We start from the raw sequence: 25,357 nt of genomic DNA, 5'->3' as shown, positions 1-25,357 counted from the left end.
TTATATAAAAAAATTTATTACAAAATATTTACATTGTACAAAATCTCAGTAATTCTTGTAGTGCTTTAACCTGAAAGGAAAAAAAAAAAAAAAAAAAAAAAAAAAAAGCAATTAAAATTAAAAACATACATGAAATGTGTAGTTCAGAACTTGTTTTACAAACTAAGGGAAACCTTACCTATATATATATGCTGTGCCTACATTATTTCCTATACACATATACCCACTGTTGACAGAGATATCTAATGAATTAGGATTCTTAATGAATTCCCCTCTCACAGGAAAATTAGAAAATACAGTCATACTAGGAAAATGGACCTAAAATTTAAAAAAAAACAAAACAAAAAAAAACATTTAGATAAATTATTCCAAATAATGAAACACTTTTGAATATAAGCATAATTCACAAAATTTCCATAAATCTAATTTTCCTTATGAAGAAATCTATAGGCTTTGGACAAAAATAGTGTATCATTAGTACAAAAATAGATTTATTTTTATTGAGTTATTTTAACTACAGGAAATTTTTAAATCAAAATTACAAAATCTTATCTGAATATATTACTCATCAAACTGAAATAGTAACACAAATGTAAGAGCAGATTTTATTTATACTTCCCGAGTACTTCTATGGACCAACTTTATTTAAATTAAGAAATCTACATACTTTGATTAAAAATACTGAATTCGGTTGATTAAAAAATTTCTGTGATAGTTAGCATTTCCACAAGTGGGATTTTGCATTTCAAAGCTGAAAATCAGAACTATATATTAGTGTAATTTGTTGTTTTGTGTATCAAAAAAGTATTTAAAATGGAGCTAACACATCAGCAGATTAGAATGAATATTATAAGTTCCATAAAAACTCAGTGTGATTGATTACCACCAGAAAATCAGTGAAAGTTTAAGTAACAATACTATTTCTTATTATAAAGTTTGGTTTCAGAAGTTTAAAGCTGGAATTTTGGTACTGAAAATGAAGCACATTCTAGCTGCTGTATTGACATTGATTATAAGCAGTTAAAGCAAATCATTGTTCAACAAAGAAATGTTTCAACCAGAACCATTGTATTAGAGTACTATGTTTACCAAAAAACAATAGTTAACATCTAATAATGCATAATATTAAATTAATGTGCTGGGGGTCTCACAAATTAACGGCTGAAGACAAGAGCAAGAGAAAAGTGGTTTGTCTGGCTCTTCTCAAAGATCAAAGGAAAGAGAAAATTCTGGGCAGAATTGTGACCAATGATGCAAAATGGTCGAACTACAACAATATAAGCCATAAAAAAGGGTGGTCAGCAGGTTTGGTTGCAAGATGGGCCCCTACTAACAAGAAAGGACTTCTCTGTATCTAATGGAATTATCTGAATAGTACTTGGACAAACTATGAACTATGTAATATGCTAATCAAATTTTATGCGGCTATTCATGAAAGACGAAAAAACTCTCAAAAGGAAGGCAAATTTCTTTCATCAAGAGAAAATCTGTTCACATGCTAGTAAAATCATCAGCTGGATGCTCTTACAAGCTGGAATGGGCTTCAATACAAAATACACTATGCATCCCAGACATGACCCCTTCAGATTTCTATCTGTTTTTACATCTGCAGTTGTGTCTTGATGGTGCAAATTTCAATCCAAATGAGATCATAAATGAGGTTGGTATCTTTCTGGACTTGTTTACAACACAGTACTTTGCAGAAGGGATTGAAAATTAAAATTATTTTGTTTTATTTAAACCAAACAATTTTATAAGTGAAAACAAAGGACCAAACATTCTTTCTATGAAAACTGAAGACTTGAATGTAAAATGCAGAAAGTGGCAAGTTGCAAATGTTATCATCAGATCTTTCATCATGATATCTAAATTACTGCAGACAACAACCAATGCAGTTTCCAACTACTTTCCCATGTTGGAAACTTTGCTTTTTGCTATATTTTGGCATTCAAAAAAATATTTAAAAATGCTCCCAGTATTTTTCATCTTGCTTCCAAATTTTATTCGGCTTAATACAGTAAAAATAATAATTTAATTGAAATGTTAATACACCATATTGTATATGCTTAAAAATAAGGGCCAAAAGAAAATTAAAAATATATATATATAACTTTTTGGAATTGACATTTGGATTCAGTATTTCAAATTAGACAATTGTATTCAAATCAATTCAAACAAAAAGCGATATATATTAAAACAATTTTTAATACAGAAATTGAAACAATTCTTAAGTATAAATGCAGATGTATGAACTGCATAACTGTTTGCTATGTAAAATGCAGCAATAAATAAAAAAATTTACAACTGGTAATCTTCAGTCTTTGAATTTTTAATATCATAAACACTTTTATCAGAATATGTAATGCTATCTTTTGAGAAAATTTCTCACAAAAATATAAGATTACAAAAGTTAAAACACCATTCTTTCATTGAACATTCATTTGAGAACTCTATTTGACAATCATTTAAGGATTATATAAAATTGAAAAACAAAATCACTTAATACAATAAATAATTAAAAAATTGTTTACAGTGAATTAAAAAATGCATGAAAAGAAAACCATATTTATGTAAAATAGAATTGGAAGTTTATATTGAAGATTTTATGTGGGTGAAAAAAAAAAATACAAACCAGTTTAAGAGCTTCTGCCTTAAATGATGAAGACATGGCCAGAATTTCTGATGTGGAATTAAACTTCAAGTTAGTAATTTCAGTCGTAAGATTTAATAAAATTTTCATAGGTTGTGGTGAAGGGTTATTATAAATTGTACTATTATCATAAATATTTACAACTCCACTGTCAGACCTAAAGAGAGATTAAAAAAATTAATACAAAAGTATAACAAATAACTTAATAAACTGATATTATGTAACCAGAAATAAATAGAAAAACTAAACAGAACCCCAGAAAGAAGTATAAATATTATTTGGAAGTAGTACGTTTGAAATTAAGCAATTATAAATTATTATGAATGCATTTTTCTTACACATTTGAATGCAATTTTATCAGAAGATGTATAAAACTTAATACTATGCACAATGAATTTTAAAGTAGTACAATTTTATAAGCTTATTTCAAATTTACAAAAGGAAGTTTATAAGAAAGAATAGATTACAATTACACAGCATAGTATTTTTAAAAATAGAATGACTTTTAGCAATGTCAGCATATAATTTATATTATTATTGCATTAAATATTGGGATTAGAATGATTTTTAATTCATAATTTATTTTAAAAATTCTAAAGACATTATTTTTTAAATTTTAACTTACAATTTCTAATTTATAAGTTTTTTCCCAAATATCAGGGTAAATTTATTCAGTTATGATTTACCTACAACATTCTCAGAGACTGAATATGAATAAATTTTTCATTTAATATAAGTTTCTTTTATGATTTTGTACTGAAATTTAATCTTCTTTAAAACACGTGCACTTTTAAATGTATTTGTAGCACTATGATTGATTTTATAAAGTATTAATATACAGCAAAAGTTAAAACTATTGGTTTTGAATAATTCCTTAGTTATATATTAAAATTGTAACAAATGGAAATCAAACCTATGCATAGATTTGAATTCATATTTTTAATACTCACACCTAAGTTATGTAACAATAATTTGCCATTTCACCATTAATAGTGCTTTCAGAATCTATATTTATTGCTTTTAAGCTTCAGTAGATATTACATAAAAGCAATGCTATTGAAATACACACCAAAACGGAGGGGAGAAAAAATAAAGCAAATGCACTAACCCAGTTGCTAAAAACTGATCATTAGGTGAAACTGTAATAGCTGTACCAGTGATGCAACCTTCATCCTCGAACTTATGGATACACTTTCGGTTTGACATGTCCCAAACATATACTTCTCCAGTATCTGGGAGGGGGGAAAAGAAAGAAAAAAAAAAACTTTTTAAACAAGATAGCATTATTGACAGAGAACACTAAAAATACCATAAAAAGGACATCCAATTAAGAAATATTTAATAAATAAAAAGTAATAAGTAAAACATCATGAATCAAATTAAGCTATATTTATAAAATGCAATTAGAATTCAGTCAAATAATAGTAAAAAACATACCACCATGGGAATACATTTTTGAGCCATCATTGTTGAAAGTAGTAGCAATAACTTCACCATTCATTTTCAAACTGCCTATCCATTCCTTTGACTAAAAAACAAATATTGACAATTAATAATCACAGTAAAAAGTTTAGAGCAGAAAAGTTGCTCTTGTATCTCTATAATATATATAATAGCAATTACACTAAATATAGATAGACTATTATTATAACCACAGGAATTTAAAAATTAATTTTCTGACAAATTAAAAAAAAAAAAAAAAAAAAGTTTTTTTTTTTTTTTTTTGCAATAAATTTTACAAACCTTGGAACTCATAAGATGAATGTTGCCATATCTTCCATGAATTACAATGTATTTGCCATCAGGCGACATTTGAAACCTACGAATATTTCTTTGCTCCATTCCTGTAGATATTCAAAGGGAAATAATGAATTGTATATTTGCTAACAGAAAATGCAAATAAGTAAATATTCTACCAATAAAGTACAGATATAATACCTTAATAATCAATTACAAATTTATTTTGAGAAAAAGATTTTAAAATACAATATTAATAAAAGAGATTTACCTTTTTGCCATGGAATCCTACTTATTTTTCCAGCAAGCATATCATAAGAGAAGAAATGTACAAATTTATTAGAACCCACAATTACTTCAGTTCCATCAACACTGAAATGAGCAGTATGAACAGGGAAATTTTCGAAATATATAGACTGAATTTTTGCATTTATTTTTCCATCTATCTGTAAAAAACGAATGATGAAAATAAAGTCAAAAACATTTCCAAAAATCATTTCACACTTTAAATATTCTCTCACAACAACAATAACAAACAAAAGAGTGAATTCAGCAAATTCATTAAAAAAAATTATGTAATAATAAGTAAATGAACCTTTTACAATGAAATAAATTTTTAAAACTTCTCTGAATTTCAGACATTGTAAAAAATAATTCAATTCAAACTTATGATATTTTTCAAAGCTTAAGCATTTTTAGTAGAAATTTCCAAACTTGATGACAAGTCAGAATCTGCATACACTCATGATCACACACACATCAATATTCTATATGCATAAAAGAAAGTAGAGATATTCCATAACCATGAAGAAAAATAAAAGATTACTTGAAATAAATTTGCAGTGCCATTTACAGTTGCAACAACAGCTACTCTTGAAGTTGGATGAAATTCAACACTTTTTATCATGGACTTAAAAAAAGAGAGAAAGAAATTATCATTAAAATAACATAAAACATATTTTCTAAATAGAAGAATTTCTTAAAGACATTTATTTTTAAAATGACAGATAATGCTCCAGACAAGACCTACTGCTTTCATATTAGGATCCACTAGACTGGGAGTTTTTCGTATATTTATGGTTCCTTTAGGCAGAAATTCAGATTGTTTCACAAAATTTCCAGTCTTCTGAAGAAGTTCATCTTCACTTTCATCTAAAATAAATTAAAATATAAAACCAAAAATAATCAAAAAGTCTTGAATTTATGATGCATTAAAGTAGAATAAAATGAAAAATTAAAGAAAATTTGAAGAAAAACAATGAATTCAGCCTGAAGATTTCATCAAGGGTCATCTTTAATCAATTTATTTGTAATTTTAAATTTTATAGTATAATCCTCTTCCTTGTAAACAGATCTTAATAATGGCAAGATCAATAGCAATCTTCTATATTCAGTAAAAACTTTGATCCTTTTTTTTTCTGATACATAACTAATTAAATAAATGTTAGTGTTTTTGGACTTTATATTGTTAACAGAATTTTTATCTCTATAAAAATAACTAAATAAGAAAGTTGGTGTTTTTGTGTCTGGTATTTAACAAGACAAAATATCACAATAGATCAACCAAATATGCAAATTTTGTTCTTTCCAACCTTCCAAAATGTATTTAGAAGGGTAGAAAAATGCATCTTGGTGCAATTTCTTCGTTTCTTTTTTTAAAATCTTAATTAAAATTTTAAATAACTAAAAATTATATAAAATTTTAACCTCTTATTATCATAGCTGCTGAAAAAAATTACAACAAAAAATCATTTTGCATTATAAATTTCAAAAAATAATCTGAATGATACTGATTTAGATGTACAGTTTTTATTGTTCATTTTTAAAAATATTTTAATGCATATTTTACACTATTAGCTATAACAAAACACAAATATTTTCTATTGTTGTTACAAAAATTTCAACCATTGATTTTCTTTCCATTGCTGATAATGACAGTATGGAGATTAAGTGTATTTTTCTACATTGAGTAAGTTCCTGTTTAAAGTATACATTTATCAATTATTTTTTAAATTTTATTTTACTTACAGTTCAGTTTAATTTCACAAGTAAATAAAGATAGAAATTTTTTAAAGTGCATCCTTTTTTAAACACTATTGCTGCAATATAACTAGAGTATCAAAAAATATTATCATTTTAGTAATTTAAAAATTGTATTCTTAATTTAGTAACTGACATTTTTGTTGAACCAGAGAAATTATTACTGAATACTCCTCTTAGATACTAAGCAAATTATGAAACATTCTACCGTATATCAAAATTTAAATGCTGAATGATTTTACATTTCATAAACATGTAAAGTTATTGTATTAGTAGAGATTTGAATACTTCCATTTCAAATTTTAAGTGAGATGACAGAAGATTAAGGAGATGCACAGTATATCAAACAGAACAGTTATTTTAACTGATTACAAGTCTGTAAAAATTTGATGCTTAAAAATATTTTTCTGATGAAACCATTCCAAAATTACATAAAATATTCAAATGAAATCTATAACAATTATTAATAGAGTAAATAAACCGGTCACAAAAGGCATGTAGTTATCAATTGAAATTAATATGACAGTAATCATTCATTTGAAAATAGAAATCCTAATTCAAAATATAACATAATGCAATTAGAAAAGTTTCAAGTAATTTCTACATATTTTTGATTTCATGAAAAAGAAGCATTGCTTTCAAGACCTGTATATTGTAAAATAATTTTTTCTCTCTTTTCATTCCAAGGTACGTCAATTATAGAGGATGCTTTTTTTTTTCTTCTTAATAATTCTCTCGAGTATATCAAATTTTGTCAATATTGAAATTTAGAATTGCCCATTTTCCTTTCACAGTTTTTTTTTTTTTTTTTTTTTTTTTTTTTTTGTGAAGCCATAATGACTTACCTTTTATTGTTAACTTTCAATTTAATCAAAAATGTCGAAAATAACACTAAATAATTAAAATAAACAAAAACTGTAAAGAGAAATGAGCTCAGCCATTATTTAAACTTAAAATAATTGTATCCATCAAATATGATGCCTTTGCTTCATAATAAAAGCATGTATAACAATGAAAACTGAAAACAGATTTACTTTATAATTTGATAGCTACATAAAAAAGGCAGGTTGTAAGGTTTGGTTTTTAAATCATCAAAAATTAGATAAGATTACAATGTCATTGTTTTTTTCATAAATTAAAAAATTACTTTTAAAAATGATCCAGAACATTTTTTTTAATGTTATGAGAGATATTTTGAAAAACCAGATAGCCAGAAAAACACAACATCATAGAAATAAGTAATTTTCATTTTTAAAGAAAGATTTTGACGATTTAAACAAAAATACTATGTATGCAAAAATCAAATATATTATTTGAAAAATACATCACAGCTCATTATTGCATATTTAGAGAGTTATTAAATAAAAAAAGTAACCATTTGTGAGTGAAGCTTCCATTTAGAAATATGACAATTAATATATTACTATAGAAGAAGCTTATGCTTGTTGAGCATATAATTCAAAATTAAAACAGCAGGTAATTCTTAAAATTTTATTGTTTTTTTTTCTAACGTAAATAGCTTTTAATGAATTTAATCTTATGGTACATTTGCTTAGGATTTTGAAGGCAAAAAAATTATAATCCTTTAATATTTGAAAAAAGTGAAATTAAGGGTTGTTCATTTGTGATTTTTTTTAAAAGATAGCAATAAGAATTAGCACAGATGCATGAACATATTTCAATCTATCTGGATAAATCTGAAGATCCTCAATCCAAAATTAAAAACAGGTATGTAATTTAAAATACTAGAATCAGCATAGGGGAAATATTGCTTGATTTAAATTTCAATGAATCTTTAGATCCATCTTTCGTATCTAGAAATTAATTTACTGATACAACAAAAATTAAGAAATTTATAGTCTTAGTTTTGTTTTTGTATTGCAGGAAATTCAGCAAGCAACAATTGCTATTACTACATGTAAAGCAACTAAATAAACCTAAGTTTTAAATGTACTGGATATCAAAACTTTTAATATTGATTTTTTATACTCATAATGATCAAATTTACAATTATTGTTACTGAAACTAAAAAATAACAGAAGTCCCATTTTACCTATATATGATATACAGGCTTTAGCATTTTGATAGACAATATTAAAATGAAATTAACTGATAATCTAAATTAAAAATTTTCATTGTTGCAATATTCTAATCTGCATCTTAAATGATTTCAGCAGATAAAGAACCAAATGACTACCATTCAATTATATAATAAGCATTTTTTATTAAATTAATTTTTATTTGAATTTCATTGAATCTAATGAATGCATTAGATTCAATGAAATTCAAATCCTTTACTAGAAAACAAAAATGACATCTCCCCATTTTATCAAAATAAAAAAAAAATAAAAATCAAAGATTGAATAATCAAAACAAATTCTTTGATGAAAACAAAATTATATTATTTTCATTAATTGTACTCATAAAAAATAATTCTAAAAATGAAAAACTGAATAACTAATTAAATCTGTTACACAAATTTTTCTTATATATGAGAATAATAATTTGAGATGACAATGAATGTAAACATTTTTAATTAATGGAATGAAGTGAAAAATACAAAAAGATTTCAAGGAAGACCTATGTAACTCTTAAAATATAAAAGCAACAACTGAAAGTCAAGGAAGGGGAGTGAGAGTACTTTTAATGGAATAGCTTATTTCTAACTATCTCTCTCTCTCTCTCTCTATATATATATATATATATATATATATATATATATATATATATATATATATATATATATATATATATATATATATATATATATATATATATATATATATATATATATATATATATGTATATATATAATCAATGCTCTAACAACAATTTACAAGACAGAAAAATAACTTTTAAAAAATCCTGTTGAGTTAGAAACAATATAATGAATCATTCATTATGTCTTCAAAATATTAGTGTTGTTGAAACTACTTACCACCTGAATCTTTACTTTTATTATCTTGTTCAGCCCATTTGGGATTACCCATTATCTTGATGAATCTAGATAAGAAGAAAACTAATGAAATCTTTAATGAATTGATGATGATTAGCTGGTTAGCTAATGACATATTGAAAGTAAAAATATAATTAAAATAATAAGGTTAAAATTTTCAACATTTAAATTTTAGTGAGCAAGAAATAAGTTTATGAGTTAAGAAAATTTTAAACATAAATGTGTTACTATTAAAATTGAACTTTGGTAGTTGCATAAAATGCAAATATGCTGTAACATTTATGCATGCAAACATTTTATCATTCAATGAAGTTTGAATTAAATCTTCACATTTAAAAGTTAAAAAGTAATAGGTTGAAATATTTCAAAATAATGGAAAAGATTAAATTTTATTTTAGCAGTGAATAATTTCAACTAAAAATAGAATAATTACATTATTGTCTAATTATAATTTAATTATTAAAATTCAAAATATTTGACTCAAAATACAAGAATAATTTCTATTTTCTAAGCCATAGTCACTTTTAATCATTCATGGATTCATAAAATTCTAATAAGTCTATATATAAAAAAAATATAATAAAAAGTGAAGAACATTTTATAAATCTTAAATATTAGTATGGCTCAGAAACAGCTATTTACAGTATTTTATTTAATTATAATGAGAAAAAAATTTTATTCAATAAAATTAGAAAGGAATAAGACATTTCAAAAATTTAAATTAAAATTTAAAAGATATTACATAAAGTTTTTGTTTTCAACAAAAGCATGCATATATATAGAAAATATAAATCTCATTATAAAAATACAAACTTACTTCTCTTGAACAAAATTAGAATATTTTTCATCTCCTCGAACTGTAATACTTCGATGGACATTTTTAAGAGATTTCGCTTTTTCTTCAACTCTGGGAAAATAATAAATCATATATTGAATATAGAAATAACAACTGATCTTTCTGATGATAATTGAGAATATCAGAGTCTACAACTCTGGGAAAATAATAAATCATATACTGAATATAATAATAACAACTGATCTTTCTAATGATAATTGAGAATAACAAAGTCTACAACTCTGGGAAAATAATAAATCATATATTGAATATAGAAATAACTGATCTTTCTAATGATAATTGAGAATAACGAAGTCTACAAAAATATTTAAATGAATTCCTATCTTTTATTTTAAAAGCAGGAAAAAGGGCACGATCCATTGGAAAGTATGCTGTTTTGTAACAAAATAATCTGATAACAAAATAATAATAGCCACTTGTATAATTTTCATATAAACATAGGTAACACTGCTGCTAAGGATATTTTACAGAATTGCAGGTTCAGTTTAGTAAATTATATCTTTTATAGTTGAGAATTTATATTTTACAATACCATTTAAATTATAGCTATTCCCTAACCAATATTATCGTAGAAAAATTAAATGCAAATGCATGCAAAGATTCTAACAATGTGGATTGGCAGGAAGAAACTGAAAAGTATGACTGCCATATTTTTATAACATGAAAATGGGAATTTTAAAGCAATAGATAAAAAATCTTAGTCAATATTTCATAGGATCTTCATGAATTAACCAGTGACTGAATCAAGGAATTAGTAATAAGAGATGGACAGAAAGAAAGAATGAAACAAGAGTAATTAAATATTGAACAGTGCAGATATTAAATTTATATAGATAAGAATTAAATGCGATACAAAAATGAATATTAATTATTGTACAACTGAAGAGAAAAAAATCACATAACTGTCTTTCTTAGTAAATAACTTGAATAAACTGTAAAAGCTCTGATATGAAATAAATATTAAGTTTAAACAAAATTACAATTAAGTAATGACGAAAAGGTGAATTGGGAAAATTATATTCTTCCGACACATTAAAAAAAATTACAATAAAAATTTAATAAAATTACAAAAAAAGGGGGGGGGGGCAGTGCTTTTACTTTTCTTTTTACAGCTGAATAATTTAAGGTATGGTCAAAATGTTTTCGTTGTATTAAAAATGTAATTTGTAACTCTTGTTATGTAGATGGGAGGGAAAAAACAACAACTTACAATAAAGTTTCATCATCTTCATCTTCCCAAGCAGCTAATTTTTTCTTATCTTTTTCAGTCTGCAAAAAATTATACCTTTTTATTTTACTATCAAATAAAAACAAAAAACAGTTAATATAATTATACTCAGACAAACTAAGAAAAGTATCAAGAGGTTACAACTCATGAATATATTTTTTTCTAATATATTGTATATAAATTGCAAGAATTGATAATTGTAATAAATAATATAGCATGGAGATCACAACAAAGGCAAGAAAGATTCTTAAAATTAATAGTGATTTTTGTAAGTAAAATATAGGAATCTGTCATTTTCTGTCAGAAAGATTAGTTAATTTTTTTATTTACAACTATAATTCCACTTTCAAGAAGAATATATTTATTTTGAATTGGTAAGATTTCCAAAGATTAATTTATGCTAAATGGGGGGGGGGTAAGAGTGGGAAATAAACTAATTAATGGGTGATTCCACTTTTCATTTGCCAAATCATAAAACTGTATAGAAGTAATTATTAATTATTAGAAGTAATTAAAATTGTTATGAAATCCATGCTGAATCACTTTGGAAAAATGGATGTTTTACTCTCTACCAGAATGACCTCTTTTTAATTCATATTTTCTGAATAATTAAATTAATAATATAAATAAAATTTTCATCTCATACTTCTTCAACAACTGGTTCCTCCAAATCTGATTTATTATCACTATGCTCTTCTTCAAGATCTTCTGGATTGCAGCCAAAAAGAAGTTCCTGTAATTCTTTTTCTTTTTCATCAGGAGGTCTTGTAGCACCCAAGATTCCTTGGGCTTCCTTTAATTCAGAAACCTAAAAGAGAAAATGCACAAACATAAACTAATATAGACTGACATTTACAATACTGTCTTTTTAAGAAGCTTTCAATCCTCATTTTTCAATTCTTTAAACGGTCAGAAATTCTATCAATTTCATGATGATTGACTAAAATTACTAAATATATAACTTAAACTGTATATAATAAATGTTATAAAATCTGAGCAGCAATCTATTTTTTTTATGTAATGCCAAAATTCATTGACAATGATGGGCAGCAATTTGTTCCTCCTTCCACATTTTCTATTTCCTTTCTTGAAAACTTTGAACTATTAGTGGGACTAGGATGGCAGATTATTGAACATGAGATTACCATAACTTGAAATCAGTTGTTTTGAGAAAAACATAAATAAATGCTTTTTTTTTTCTTTCTTTCTCAAAAGTTTGAAAAAGTAAGAACCTAAATTATAAATGGAGCTTCAGATCATTTTCAATAGTTATCCAGCCATAGTATGTCATAAATTTAGATAAAATGCATCTTTCTATGCACCAAGCCACTTTTTTTTTTTTTTTTGTTATGAGTTACAGCATTTATTTCATGAAACAAAAAATTTCAAATATCATTAAACACATATATCTGAATTTCAGTTGCAATTCTAAAATTTGTGTGATTTTTATATATAATTTCTAATTTTGTTACAAAAATTCTGATCAAAATTGTTTTTATATTAAAAAACAAACTGAATTGGCAAAAAGAAAAAAGTCGATGTAAATTAAGAGATTACAGGTAAGATAACTCCTGTTCCTTAGTAGAATGTTTATGTACTGCCAAAGTTCATTGACAATTATGGCCAGCAATTTACTCCTCATTACACATTTTCTACCACATTTCTTGAAAACTTTGAACTAAGTGGGGCGGGGGAGGTTGCTGGCGCTGTTTCATTTAGTAGAAGAAAAATACTATATATCACATGTATCTTTTTTTCTAATATTTCCATATTTATAGGCATTTTTCATCATTTCTGCAGACTACATTCAGCTTTTATCTTTTATTTTTATTGTTGTATTTTTATTCAGTTTACATTACTGTGTATGCATATATAAACATGTAATGATATCTCTTAATCTAATTTAAAACCTAATTAATTTCCTAATTTTTATCTTAATTTAGTTCATATTAATTTCATTCTAAAATGTTCTTTTATTTCCTGATCCAATTCTGCTTTTAATTTAATTACTTTTATCACATGATCTATAAAACTGCCAGTCTCAGCAGGTTCCCACTCTCTGAGCAAAGGAATAATAATCTTAAATGCTTATAATATTCTTTTAAAGATATCTAAATTTCCATTTCCTAAGATTACACATGTCTAAGAAATCCTATCAGAATCTCATACGGTCTCCTCATACATAAATTATGGTCTCCTCATACATGTACATAAATTATGCCTATGTGCTGGAAAAAATGGAATTGTTAAAATTAATCAAAAGTTCCTTCTATTTAGCCATGTGACAGCTAAAATATGTTTTACATTATATATACATACAGTTATAATTAAATTTGCGATTATAATTAAATTATATATTATAATTATAATTAAAGCTATGATTTCAAAAATCAATAATTTTATAATTACTGGTCAAAATGATTTGATATTTTAGCAGAACAATATTGAGGCAATGGAATTTTGTTTGGCAAAGGAAAAAAAATAGTTCCAAAATGTACCGGTAGATGGTGCTGTCAAGGGAAAGACCAAAAAAAGAATTGCTAAATACAGGAATATTGTTAGCCAAAAGGAAACATTAGGGATCAGGGGTTCACTAAAAATTAATTAGCGATAAGACAAGAATACATATTTATAGCAACAACAGTGATAATGAAAAGAAAAAAAGAGCTCCATGGAACAAACACCTTATTGATGAATGGTTAAGGCATAAGTTGTTCAATATGCCATTCGTCTTATTCCGCTACTAATTGGAAGTGCAAAACAGCATGCTCCACAACAGATCGGAGGGTATCTGTACTGATACAATGAATGTAGAGTGTGATACTTGCCTTCAAGTTTGCTAGATTGTTTACAGGCACCCCCAAAGCCAGAAATCACATGGGTTTAAGTCAGGGGAATGTGGCAGCCACATTGTTTGAAAATGGTAACTTATGATCCTATCATGTCTGAAACGAGCATTCAGCAGCTGCTTCACAGGAATAGCAATAAGTGGAGGAGTGCTATCTTGCATGAATATTGTGCAATCCACACATTGTCACTGCTGTTGAAGTGCTGAAGAACATGGTTACACTAAAGTGCTTTATAACACTTGCAAATAACAGGTAACAGGACCCGCAGGTGTGATCTCCTCACAGAAAAACAGAATGACGATAAATGCTGCTATTATTCCACACCACATAGTGACCTTTTCAGAATGAAGAGGTAATATCTGTAGCTGGAGCAGATTCTCGGTCACCCATATCCTGCAATTTTGCATATTTATAGAACCATGCAAATGGAAGTGGGTTTCACCAGACTGCAGAATGTTCCATGGCCATTCATTGTTTACTTCTAACCGGCCAAGAAATAGTAGTGCAAAAGATTTACATGTTTTCAGGTCAGCAGGTAGCAACTGCTGCACCTGAGTTATCTTATACAGATAACAGCATAAGATGTTCCATAGGACTTTACGCACTATGCTGATTTTCATATCCAGCATTCGGCCAACTCTCTGTGCACTGCTAATTCCAGCATCATTGTTAATCTGTTCTTGTAATGCTGTAGTAACAACTTCCACTGCCGCAGCCGAAACCGGTTTCCTTCCTCAAACCCGTTTCATGTCAAATGAACTGGTCTCTTTGAATTTAGCAATCATTTTTTGCAGACTACTTGTGGCTTTTTCGACCCAATTTTATGGATTTTATTGTCCTAAACTTCCTGATAGCTGTAAGTGCACAGACAACGTTCTCATAAAAAAGAGCAGAGCGGGATCCTTCATAGTCAGAGTCATGATGAAGCATTCAGGCAAAGAGCTGGTGCTCTGCACTTTTATGGCAGCTATGTCAGCGGTATGCATGCCAAGAATAAGTAATTAACATATCTCTAGACAATGTGAACCCTGTCAGTGCCATCTATTGGCATATTTTGGAACTATTTTTTTTTCACCAAACAAAATTCCATTGCCTCACGATTATTCTGCTAAATATCAAGTCATTCTGACTAGTAGTTTCAAAATTATTGATTTTTGAAATCGTAACTTTACATATAATCACCCTGTATATATATTGTTACGAAATTTCCAGGGGTTCGTTTGGATAGTGGGAGTTATATGGTGTGGAGAACAATCAATCACCAGGCGGCAGTAGAAAATAAAACAATGACGTTTATTTGCACGAAGACACATAGGATAGCACAGAGAAAACAACTATATACAGCACAGAAGACGATTATCTTCAGCCAAGATGTGCAGCATACAACAGTATACACAGCAGCTCTACTCCGTCGCTGCTCCGCTAGTCCCTGGAAGACGAGTTCTTCACCGTCGCTTCCGACTACTCTTCGACTCCACTGGTCCACCACTGAATTCACCCCCCCCGGTTCACCACTACTCTTCAACTCCACTGGTTCGCAACCCAATTCACTGCTGCCCAGCAGCTGCGGGTGCTTCCTTTTATAGGTCTCAGGAGGCAGGGCTAGAAGCCTCTCAACCAATCAGGAACGTTCGAGGTGTATCTCCGTTCCTACTGGACGGATTGGGAAAATTCTCAATGTTTCAGGTATAATCTATTTTGGCGCCAAAGTCGCCAAGCTCTGGGACCTCCCATGGAACCAACTATGCTGGAAAGCCGCATCGCAGATTTGTAACAATATGTAGATAATAATTTCTAATTAATCTATTTTCTAAGACTAACTTTCAAATCATTTGAACTTTTTCACTGTAATTTCAATTTCTGAGTTGTATGAGCTATTATTTTTGCTATAGAACCAAACCATTATGTTGGTGGAAGTTCTTTTCTAAAATTGTGTGAACTGAAAATACTTTCTTTTCTGCTTTATTCCTACTTAATTGTCTGGCCATGGTTTAGATAAAAAATCTTAATAATAAATAAAAAAAAATGACTATTTCCTCAAAATTATGAAGAATAAAGTGTTAAAGAGCTCCAGGATTTTTCTCCAAATTGTCCCTGTCTTTCTCTCACACACACATATGTAACATTAATATGTTTGCATATAATATTTAGAAGTTCTGACAGCAAAAATTTATACAGATCTGAAGATTTTTGTATTTATGCATAAATGGGAGGAGGAAAAAATTAATGTATCAAACTAATTCGCTGAATCAATATGTACAATAGGCTAATGCATTTGGATAAGAGTGAAACAGTACTAATTACATTATTAGATGACAGTTTAGATTTTATAATAAATTATATAGAACAAATTTTGCCAGCATCTATAATATATATTTATCAACATATGCTAAAATGCTTTTCTCTTCCTATTTCACTTAGAGTTTATATGTATTACAAGAATAAATTAACACAATTGAAACCTTGGTAATTTAAAAACAACTTTATTTCTTTTTTCAGATATGAAAGCTTGGTTATAAGAATATCTGGATATCAGTACTGATATAATTTCATTTGTTTTTGACAATTTTTTGAAAACCTCGATTAACCTAAAAGTTACACAAGTATTAATTTGATTAAAAATACTGAAATTATAATTTGCCATAATATAAAAATATTATCATAACAATATTCAAGATATGAGATCAAATTATTAAGTACTATTAACTTACCAATTTCTTTTTCATACTATGCAATTTTTTTGGCTTTACTAAAACAACATCTTCTTCAAATTTGGATTCTTTACGTTTTCTGCAAGAGAGGAGGAAAAAATCAAGTGGAAAACTCGAATAACTAACTTGTCTGAAAACATTTTCTGCTTCATATAACTCAAGTAATTCTGAAAATGGTATAATTTAAATAATTATCTAATTACACATTAAAAAGTGTTATCAGCAATAAAAATTGTTAGGCCATCACATAGTCTTTTATTATAGAATTTCATTTACTACTTTAAATGGCCAAAAGTAATAATAAAAAAGAATGGGGGGAAAAAAATTAGAGAAAAAAATATGGAGAACTCATAATTATGAAACCAAGTAAACTGTGAACAATACATCTTACATTTAGCTTACATATTAATACATATAGCAATACAGTTATGATATATACATAGGGAGGGAGAATTAAAAATTACAATATTGAAAAAAGAAATAATAAAAATCATTCAAATGTTTACTTACAAGGGTTTAGAAATATCTTTATGTGATTCTAATGAAGCATCGGATTTCTTTTTCTTTCTCTGTCAAAAATTTTACATCACTAAATATTTTTTTTTAGAAAAACTAATTTTATACAATATAAATAAAATGTATACATTAAGATATGGAATATAATTTTATTTCAAACTAAAAAATGAAATAAAAATTCATTACAACATTTGCTAAAAAGGCAAAAGTTTTATGTCTTTCCAACAAAAAATGTTTTAGAAACTTGCATAAATTATCACTAAATATACATTATTAAGAGTAAAATACTATTGTGAACAGGAAATAAAATTATTTAAAAAATTAGGTTTTGTCACACAATCATTTCAATTTTTTTACTTTCTAATTAGCAAGTAGCTTTCATCTTGAAAATATCTAAGCATTTTAATTCATTACATTGTATTGGCTGTGCATGAATTTGGGGTTAAAAATATCATAATTTGAAACACATGTATAAAACAAGTGAAAGTATAAAGCATCGTGGACATTTGTAATTTAATAATAAATTTTCGCAAGGAAACAGTTATATAAAAAATACAAAAAAGAGTGCTAGCCCTTTCAAAATAATATACTCTACATAGAAATTAAATAAAACTAAAATAGAATATTAAAAAGTAAAATTTCAAGGAATGAACTATATAAAGTCAATGCAACTGATAACATGAATTATAAGTTATGGTTATACTATCACATAAAAAAATGCCATAAAACATAATTTTAAAGCAATAGAGGATTAAGTAAAACTATATTAATGCTTACAAATTCTTTTATGTTTTTCTTCTGGCTTTTTTTCTTTTTTTGCTCTTTTTCAAAAATCCCTGACATGGAATTCATGATGAAATTTCTTGAGATCTTCAAAAGGAAATTATAATAATACAATCAATATGCATAATTTCTTCCACAATACATACATTGTTTTCTTGTTTCAAAATATAACATTATTCCAAATCTACAAAAATTGCATAGATTGTATTTAGTATAACTGGTTACTAAAATTATTTAATTTCTAAAATCAAACTATTTTAAAGTTTTAAAAATGACATATTCAATGATATAATGAAAGCAAAGATAAACTAATTTTCACAACCAAAATTTATATTTCGAAATGTTTGCATAAAAAGCGGTTAAAAAAAATTCATTAAAAGTTATACTAGTTTTATATCAGAAAATAATTACTTACAAATAAATAAATAAACAAAAACAAATATACAGATATCCTAATTTTTGATGTTTAATACAACTAAAAACTTCATGCTATATATGCAGCAAGAATTCGTATACTGTAGTACAACAAAAACTAGGATTTTTATTTACTTTTAAAATTTTATTGCACATTCTGAGAAATTGAAATAAATAAAAATGCTTTGACTATAGATTTTATTTTTAAGAGGGCGCTGCTGAATATTGAATGTTTTTCGTTCAATCCTCTTTAGAGGATTTTTAAACAATTCCTATTCTTAAAAGAATTTTTAACATGGATTTTATATATGTTATTTTATATATATAATTCACAAAACAAATAAGTGTAATCATAAATTTTAAAAAAAAAGCCAAAATACTAAAATAAACATAAAAACTCTGCTTTACAATAACTTTATGAGCATTTACACTTTTCCTCAATCCTTGTACAATGTAGAAAAAATCATAATAAATGCTATTGTATGACATGCTTCTGCACTTTTAATTATAATATATTCCTAACTACAATTGAAAGAAAAATTTGATTTTAAATATCAATAAGACATTTTTTTCTTTATGCAAAGAAAATTCTTACTTATTCCTTAAGAGCTTTAGATAATTTAATTCCAAGAACAAAACTATTAGTGTTTTGAAGAAACTGTGCATTTAAAAAAGGATTAGCAAAGGAAACACATTAGATTTATTTTATTTAAAAAAAAAAAAAAAAAGCAACAATGAAAAAAATTAAACAGGTAAAAAGTGAAGCAGATAAAAATGATGTGGGGCAAACAAAAAAGATATTGATAAAAGATATATTCTTCAAAATTGTCCCTATTATTAAAAAAAAAAGAATAAAAGACAATTCTTAGAAGAATTTTAAAATTACGATACACAGTTCATTTATATTATTTTAAGTAATTATCCTTAAATGGGGATGTGCTGTCAGTGAGACCGCTAGCGATGGATTTTCGGTCACCTCTACTGTATTTTTAGCTCAATTGAGTGGATTGACCCTGTAGCTTCCTGTTTTGTGACCTTCAATACATGTGCACTTTTTCAATCGATTTCAGCAGATGCTTTTTAAAATAATTCAGTTATTTCTTTGAGTGCGGTCTCTAAAATAGCACCTCCCTGTTAGTGTCCCAGTGATAAACAAGGCTTAGTAGATGGAGCTAAAACTTGGGCCCCGAAATATCATCCAATCTACTGATCGTATTATGAAGCAGTGCTCCAGATACTTTTAAATGAAGTAGAAAGTGATTTTAGTGATAAAGCTAATTGTACAGAAGAGTTTTTCAATGAAAGTTTGCATTCAATTGATTCTGAAATGTATGTTCATACATAATTAATTTTTCTCGTGATAATGTATTTTGAAAAATTTATAAATATACCAAGATATATATATATAAATATATAATTTATAGGTTGATTTTTATACTAGTTTTTAACCTGTACGCTTAAAATGCCCTAGAAAACCGTACTATGAAAGTCATACAAGCCCTTAAAAAAAGGTCCAATTTTACCCATTGTCATTTTTATTTTTTATTTTTCACATAATTGTTGAATTTTACATTATAATGTTTTCTATATATCTCCATATACTGTAAAAATCAATATTATTTAAAAAGTAAAATTTAATATGTTTTTTCAAGAATATTATTTATTGTAACATGTAATTTGAGATGAAAATGTATGTTCCAACGCATTTACTTTTTTTCAGTGATAATATATTTTGAAAAATTTCTAAAACATATCTATATAGCAAGAAAAATACCTGCAAAATATAGTGGCAGCTTTTCATACTACTACATTCATAAGAAAATTTAATTTGAGTGTAAATGAAATGCGGTCTCGTTGACCGAACCTCCCCAGATAAGTCCTAAAATTTCACATCCCCAGTTAAGGGTTAATACAACTCAAAAAAAAAAAATCCTCGGTATTGGACACAATTAGCTGACATCAAGGTTCTTACATTTTAAAAGCATTAATAATTTGGTAACTTCTAATTTCTGAAAACAGTGCAAAGAAACTAACAAAAATTCTTAATAAAACTTTGATTCAATCATAAAATTATAAATATATAAAATTGAGAATTGCAAATAATAAAACAATCTAAGAGTATAAATTAAATTAATTAAAATTTATCCACAAAGCATACATCATGCTTCTGACATTTATTTTGACTTACGAGAAAAAAAGATGCCACTTGAACAATGTCAAAATAACTAATATGAGAAAGCACGTTTTCGCCGATTGTTGTTTTTACGAAAACTAAATAAAAGAGTGGAGATGAGATGTCATGATGCTGACTAAATTGATTCTATTCTAAAACATAATTGTATTTTACTTTGATTTCTAACCTCATGAAAGTAGGGAAACAAAGCAGAGTAACAAAATATCTTATAAAGAAAAAATAGTTTATTTAAATTAAGGAAATTCCTAAGAAGCTCTTCAATTAAAAATTGTTAAAATCCATTAATAACATGGCTAATCTACACATTTTTCTAAAAATAGATATTGTTTTGGTGATCTGCATAGTGAATTTCCATAAATTTTTGGAAGAAAAATGAATCGATGAAATTGTAGCGATTGGTTATAAGCGAGGACGGAACTCGCAACGTTTGGGTTCGTAGCCGAGTGACAAGCATACAAGACAAAAGTAATTACTCGTGTCCCGTAGCTATTATCTGGTTTTAAAGATGCATAATCCACGATTTTTTGAATCACAAATAATATTGCTATTGTTATTTTTAAATATGCGTTCCAAATATCTGTTATTTCAATCATATTATTAATTAAAAATTATTACTTAATATTAAATATAAAATTTATTAATTGTAATTAATACTTAATTTCCTAATTTAAGTAACGTGTGATTGAATTAATTTATCTGTTTCAGCTTACTTCTTAAATTTTATTTCTTTTCTCAAAACTATTTATTTAATAGAGTGAACCATTTTCTGGAAAAGATGAGTTAAAAATATATGTCATTTCTTTAAAATGATTACTTTAGTCCTATATTCTACCAATAGATGGCGCCAGCAGTAAACAGAGTACATGTAATCAAAGTCAATCATGTCACGAGCAATTAAAAATGATCTGTATGGAATAGTGCATCATCAAATACGAATATCGGTCACTCCCGTAAAGTGGAGCGGTGACTTCGCACTTTCCAGTGAAGCCTCGCACTTTCTGGTGAAATCACCGCTCCGATAAATTTCAGTGATATGCAATTCAATGATACGATACGATAATTCTAATAACCGATCCGTTCACTTTTCAATCCAATCACATATTTCTTTCGAGAGCTTCCATTGGACAGATAGTATCGATTGTTACTTTCCAGTGAAGTCACCACTCCGGCAAATTTCAGTGATATCGTATCGATTGTTACTTTCTATCGTGATCCAAAACCTGTAATCGAAATATCATCAGTAAGATAGTATCAAGGATTTGAATCACACCCTTCTTTGAAAAGTATTGATCACTTGTATTTGTGACTTTTTGATTTTGGTTACATAATAATCGCTCTGAAAATATTCGTCATCACTATCTGGCTTTAAAGCTTCACCACATTTCAGCAAAAAATGCAAACGTTGCGAGTTCGGTCCTCGCTTATAACCAATCGCTATAAAATCAATTCGATGGAAATGACATCAAGAATAGGGCAAGATAATTCAGAAGGAGAAGATATGGGCGAAAACGGAGAAATTAAATTTCTTCTGTATTAAATATTTAATTATTTTCTGATCCGTTCTAATTGGATTTCAAACAATAAATTTTTAAGGGTTTGAAAATATATGAAGGCACAAATTTCTTCCACAACTATAGATGCCTTTGTTGAATAGACGGAGATGATTATCGGCCCAGAAATGTTCTCATCATCAAAAATAATAATAATAATAATAATAAGTACTCCCGTGCTCAGAATGAATCGGATGTAAACGTCATGATTTTTTTACAAGCTTATATTTCTCATAGCCTTCTGGAAACATTGTCCCTCGTAACACGATTTAATATTGTTACTGAAAGTTATGATAGAGAAAAAAGCTTTTCCATTGCTATTATATCTAAATTTAATGGGTAAATATTGACTTTCATTAGTTGAACATGGTTCTTTAAAATTTTTTCAAACCTTCTCTACGAATAAGATATCCTTAAATGGTTATTGTGCGGGTTGAGGTTCGAACTCGCAACGTTAGGGTTCATAGCCGAGTAACATAACCACTAGACAAAAGAGTACTCTCTTCTCCGGAAGTTGTTATCTGGCTTATAATGTTACCACCACAGTTATCATAAGTCGAGCATGATGCTGGACGTTATATTAAAATCTGTTACAATCTGCATTTCAGATTCTCTTACTTCTTGTGCCTCGAAGATTTTCATCTCATTTCCTTATTTAAATGTTGATGATTACGCATTTTGTTTTTGAAATTCACCAAATGTTGATAAAATAATAATAATAAAAAATAAACAAAGACAAAAATTAAGGAATAACTCTAGATATCCGCCCGTGAAGCCTTTTCAGCTTAATGTATAATCCACGCGCGAACGTAAGGCTACTCAATCGATGTTAAAGATTTTCATCTTCGTTTTGAATAATTAATTTTACCTCTCATACAGTATATTTCGAAAAAATTATAATTTTAAACAGCAAGTGAAATACATTTATAGAGATCCTTTTCCTAAGCCGACATATACTTTTTCTTATATTGGGTTGGCAACTAAGTAATTGCGGATTTCACTCATATATGGCTTCAGTTGAATTTTTAGCTTTGCAGACGTAGTACAAATGTAAAACACATTTTGTTATTTGATAGTTGGCAATTCAGCTGTCAATCAGTAAAAAAGGTTTTTTGATCGGTTGCGTAGTTTTCGTTTGGCGTTCGTTGAAAAATGGAAAATCAAAAGGAACATTTTCGTCATATTTTGCTTTTTTATTTCCGCAAAGGGAAAAACGCATCGCAAGCTCATAAAAAGTTATGTGCTGTTTGTGGTGACGAAGCCTTAAAAGAACGGCAGTGTCAAAATTGGTTTGCCAAATTTCGTTCTGGGGATTTTTCACTCAAAGATGAAAAACGCTCTGGTCGTCCAGTTGAAGTTGATGACGATTTAATCAAAGCAATAATCGATTCGGATCGTCACATTACAACACGTGAGATGGCAGAGAAGCTTCATGTATCACATACAGGCATTGAAAATCACTTAAAATAACTTGGCTATGTTCAAAAACTCGATACATGGGTTCCTCACGAACTGAAAGAAACGCAACGCATAAACAGCTGCGATTTGCTAAATAAACGTAATGAAAACGATCCATTTTTAAAACGACTGATAACTGCAAAAGCTGATATTCATCAAAAGAAGGTTTTGTTATCAGTTTGGTGGGATTACAAAGGAATTGTCTACTTTGAACTCTTAACACCCAACCGAACGATCAATTCTGATGTCTACATTGAACAACTAACGAAATTAAACAATGCAGTTGAAGAAAAGCGGCCCGAATTGACAAATCGAAAAGGTGTTGTATTCCATCATGACAATGCAAGGCCACACACATCTTTGGTCACTCGGCAAAAATTATTGGAGCTTGGTTGGGATGTTTTGCCACATCCACCATATAGTCCTGACCTTGCACCATCTGATTACTTTTTGTTTCGAGCTTTACAAAACTCCTTGAATGGTAAACATTTCAATAATGATGATGATTGTCGAGACTCTACCTGAATTTCATTTCATTCAGTAGTTTCTCCGCTAATAAGATTCAAAGATGTGGGATCGTAATGTGAAATAATCCACTCGTTATTAATCTGACTCCATTTTATTATCTCTCTATATTACAATTCTATTTACATGCTATATTTATATTTAGTTGCCATATACAAAAACATACATTGGTTTCGCGCGCATTTAATTCTGATTTTAGAGTTGTAAAAGCAAGTTATAGCTCTAGAATGATTAAAGTTAAAATTAGTTTTTAGCCAAAGGCGCTCGTAACAATGATGTCAAATCGAACCTGATTCAGTTTTTTTGCTAATAAAAACCAGAAGTTTTATGAACGTGGGATTATGATGCTGCCTGAAAGATTGCAAAAGGTCATTGATCAAAATGGGCAATACATTACAGAATAAATTATTTAGTTCCATGAAAAATTTTTCTTTGATTTTCTAAAAAAAATCCGCAATTACTTAGTTGCCATCCCAATATCTTATTATTGTTACTGTGTATGTAAAGAAAAATGACAAATATTTTTTGATGGACTGGATAGGAATTTTATTCTTCACTTGTTACGAAGTAGAATGATCGTTACTTTGGTATTAACAATAATTTCTATGTGTTCATAGGGATGACGAATATTTTCAGAGCGGTTATTACGTAGCCAATATCAAAAAGTCACAAATACAAGTGATCAATACTTTTCAAAGAGGGGTGTGATTCAAATCCTTGATACTGATGATATTTCGATTACAGGTTTTGGATCACGATAGAAAGTAACAATCGATACGATATCACTGAAATTTGCCGGAGTGGTGACTTCACTGGAAAGTAACAATCGATACTATCTGTCCAATGGAAGCTCTCGAAAGAAATATGTGATTGGATTGAAAAGTGAACGG

At 27.7% G+C, this 25,357-nt stretch overlaps 1 protein-coding gene across 2 annotated transcripts; it reads right to left on the bottom strand.

The window, feature by feature from the left end:
* On the bottom strand, positions 1-20,556 carry LOC129969542 (U3 small nucleolar RNA-associated protein 18 homolog). Of its 2 annotated transcripts, none has more exons than XM_056084159.1 (17): positions 20,515-20,556; positions 18,321-18,413; positions 17,538-17,596; positions 17,028-17,106; positions 12,114-12,275; positions 11,450-11,508; positions 10,201-10,290; positions 9,366-9,430; positions 5,418-5,539; positions 5,214-5,297; positions 4,659-4,833; positions 4,394-4,494; positions 4,088-4,178; positions 3,759-3,882; positions 2,633-2,807; positions 179-318; positions 1-70 (listed from the first exon to the last, which is right to left on the bottom strand). In XM_056084159.1, exons 1-17 carry the CDS (start codon positions 20,539-20,541, stop codon positions 46-48), a joined length of 1,671 nt encoding a protein of 556 aa, XP_055940134.1. In that variant the 5' UTR covers positions 20,542-20,556; the 3' UTR covers positions 1-45. The 2 variants fall into 2 exon arrangements, with proteins under 2 accessions (XP_055940134.1, XP_055940135.1); XM_056084160.1 differs by having other exon boundaries at positions 17,538-17,590.
* Between the last annotated feature and the right edge of the window lie 4,801 nt (positions 20,557-25,357).

The sequence above is a fragment of the Argiope bruennichi genome, chromosome 5, assembly GCF_947563725.1.
Source record: "Argiope bruennichi chromosome 5, qqArgBrue1.1, whole genome shotgun sequence".
Lineage (NCBI taxonomy): Eukaryota > Metazoa > Arthropoda > Arachnida > Araneae > Araneidae > Argiope > Argiope bruennichi.
The sequence above is the reverse complement of the archived record's forward strand: the minus strand, read 5'-3'. Positions and strand labels throughout refer to the sequence as shown.

Coding starts and splice junctions, on each gene's coding strand:
- LOC129969542 (XM_056084159.1), bottom strand. CDS start 20,541: ATGAAAAGCTGCCACTATATTTTGCAG. Junction 5,298..5,417: donor TGGATCCTAATATGAAAGCA/GTAGGTCTTGTC, acceptor TCTTTTTTTAAG/TCCATGATAAAAAGTGTTGA. Junction 4,179..4,393: donor TTCATCTTATGAGTTCCAAG/GTTTGTAAAATT, acceptor TTTGTTTTTTAG/TCAAAGGAATGGATAGGCAG.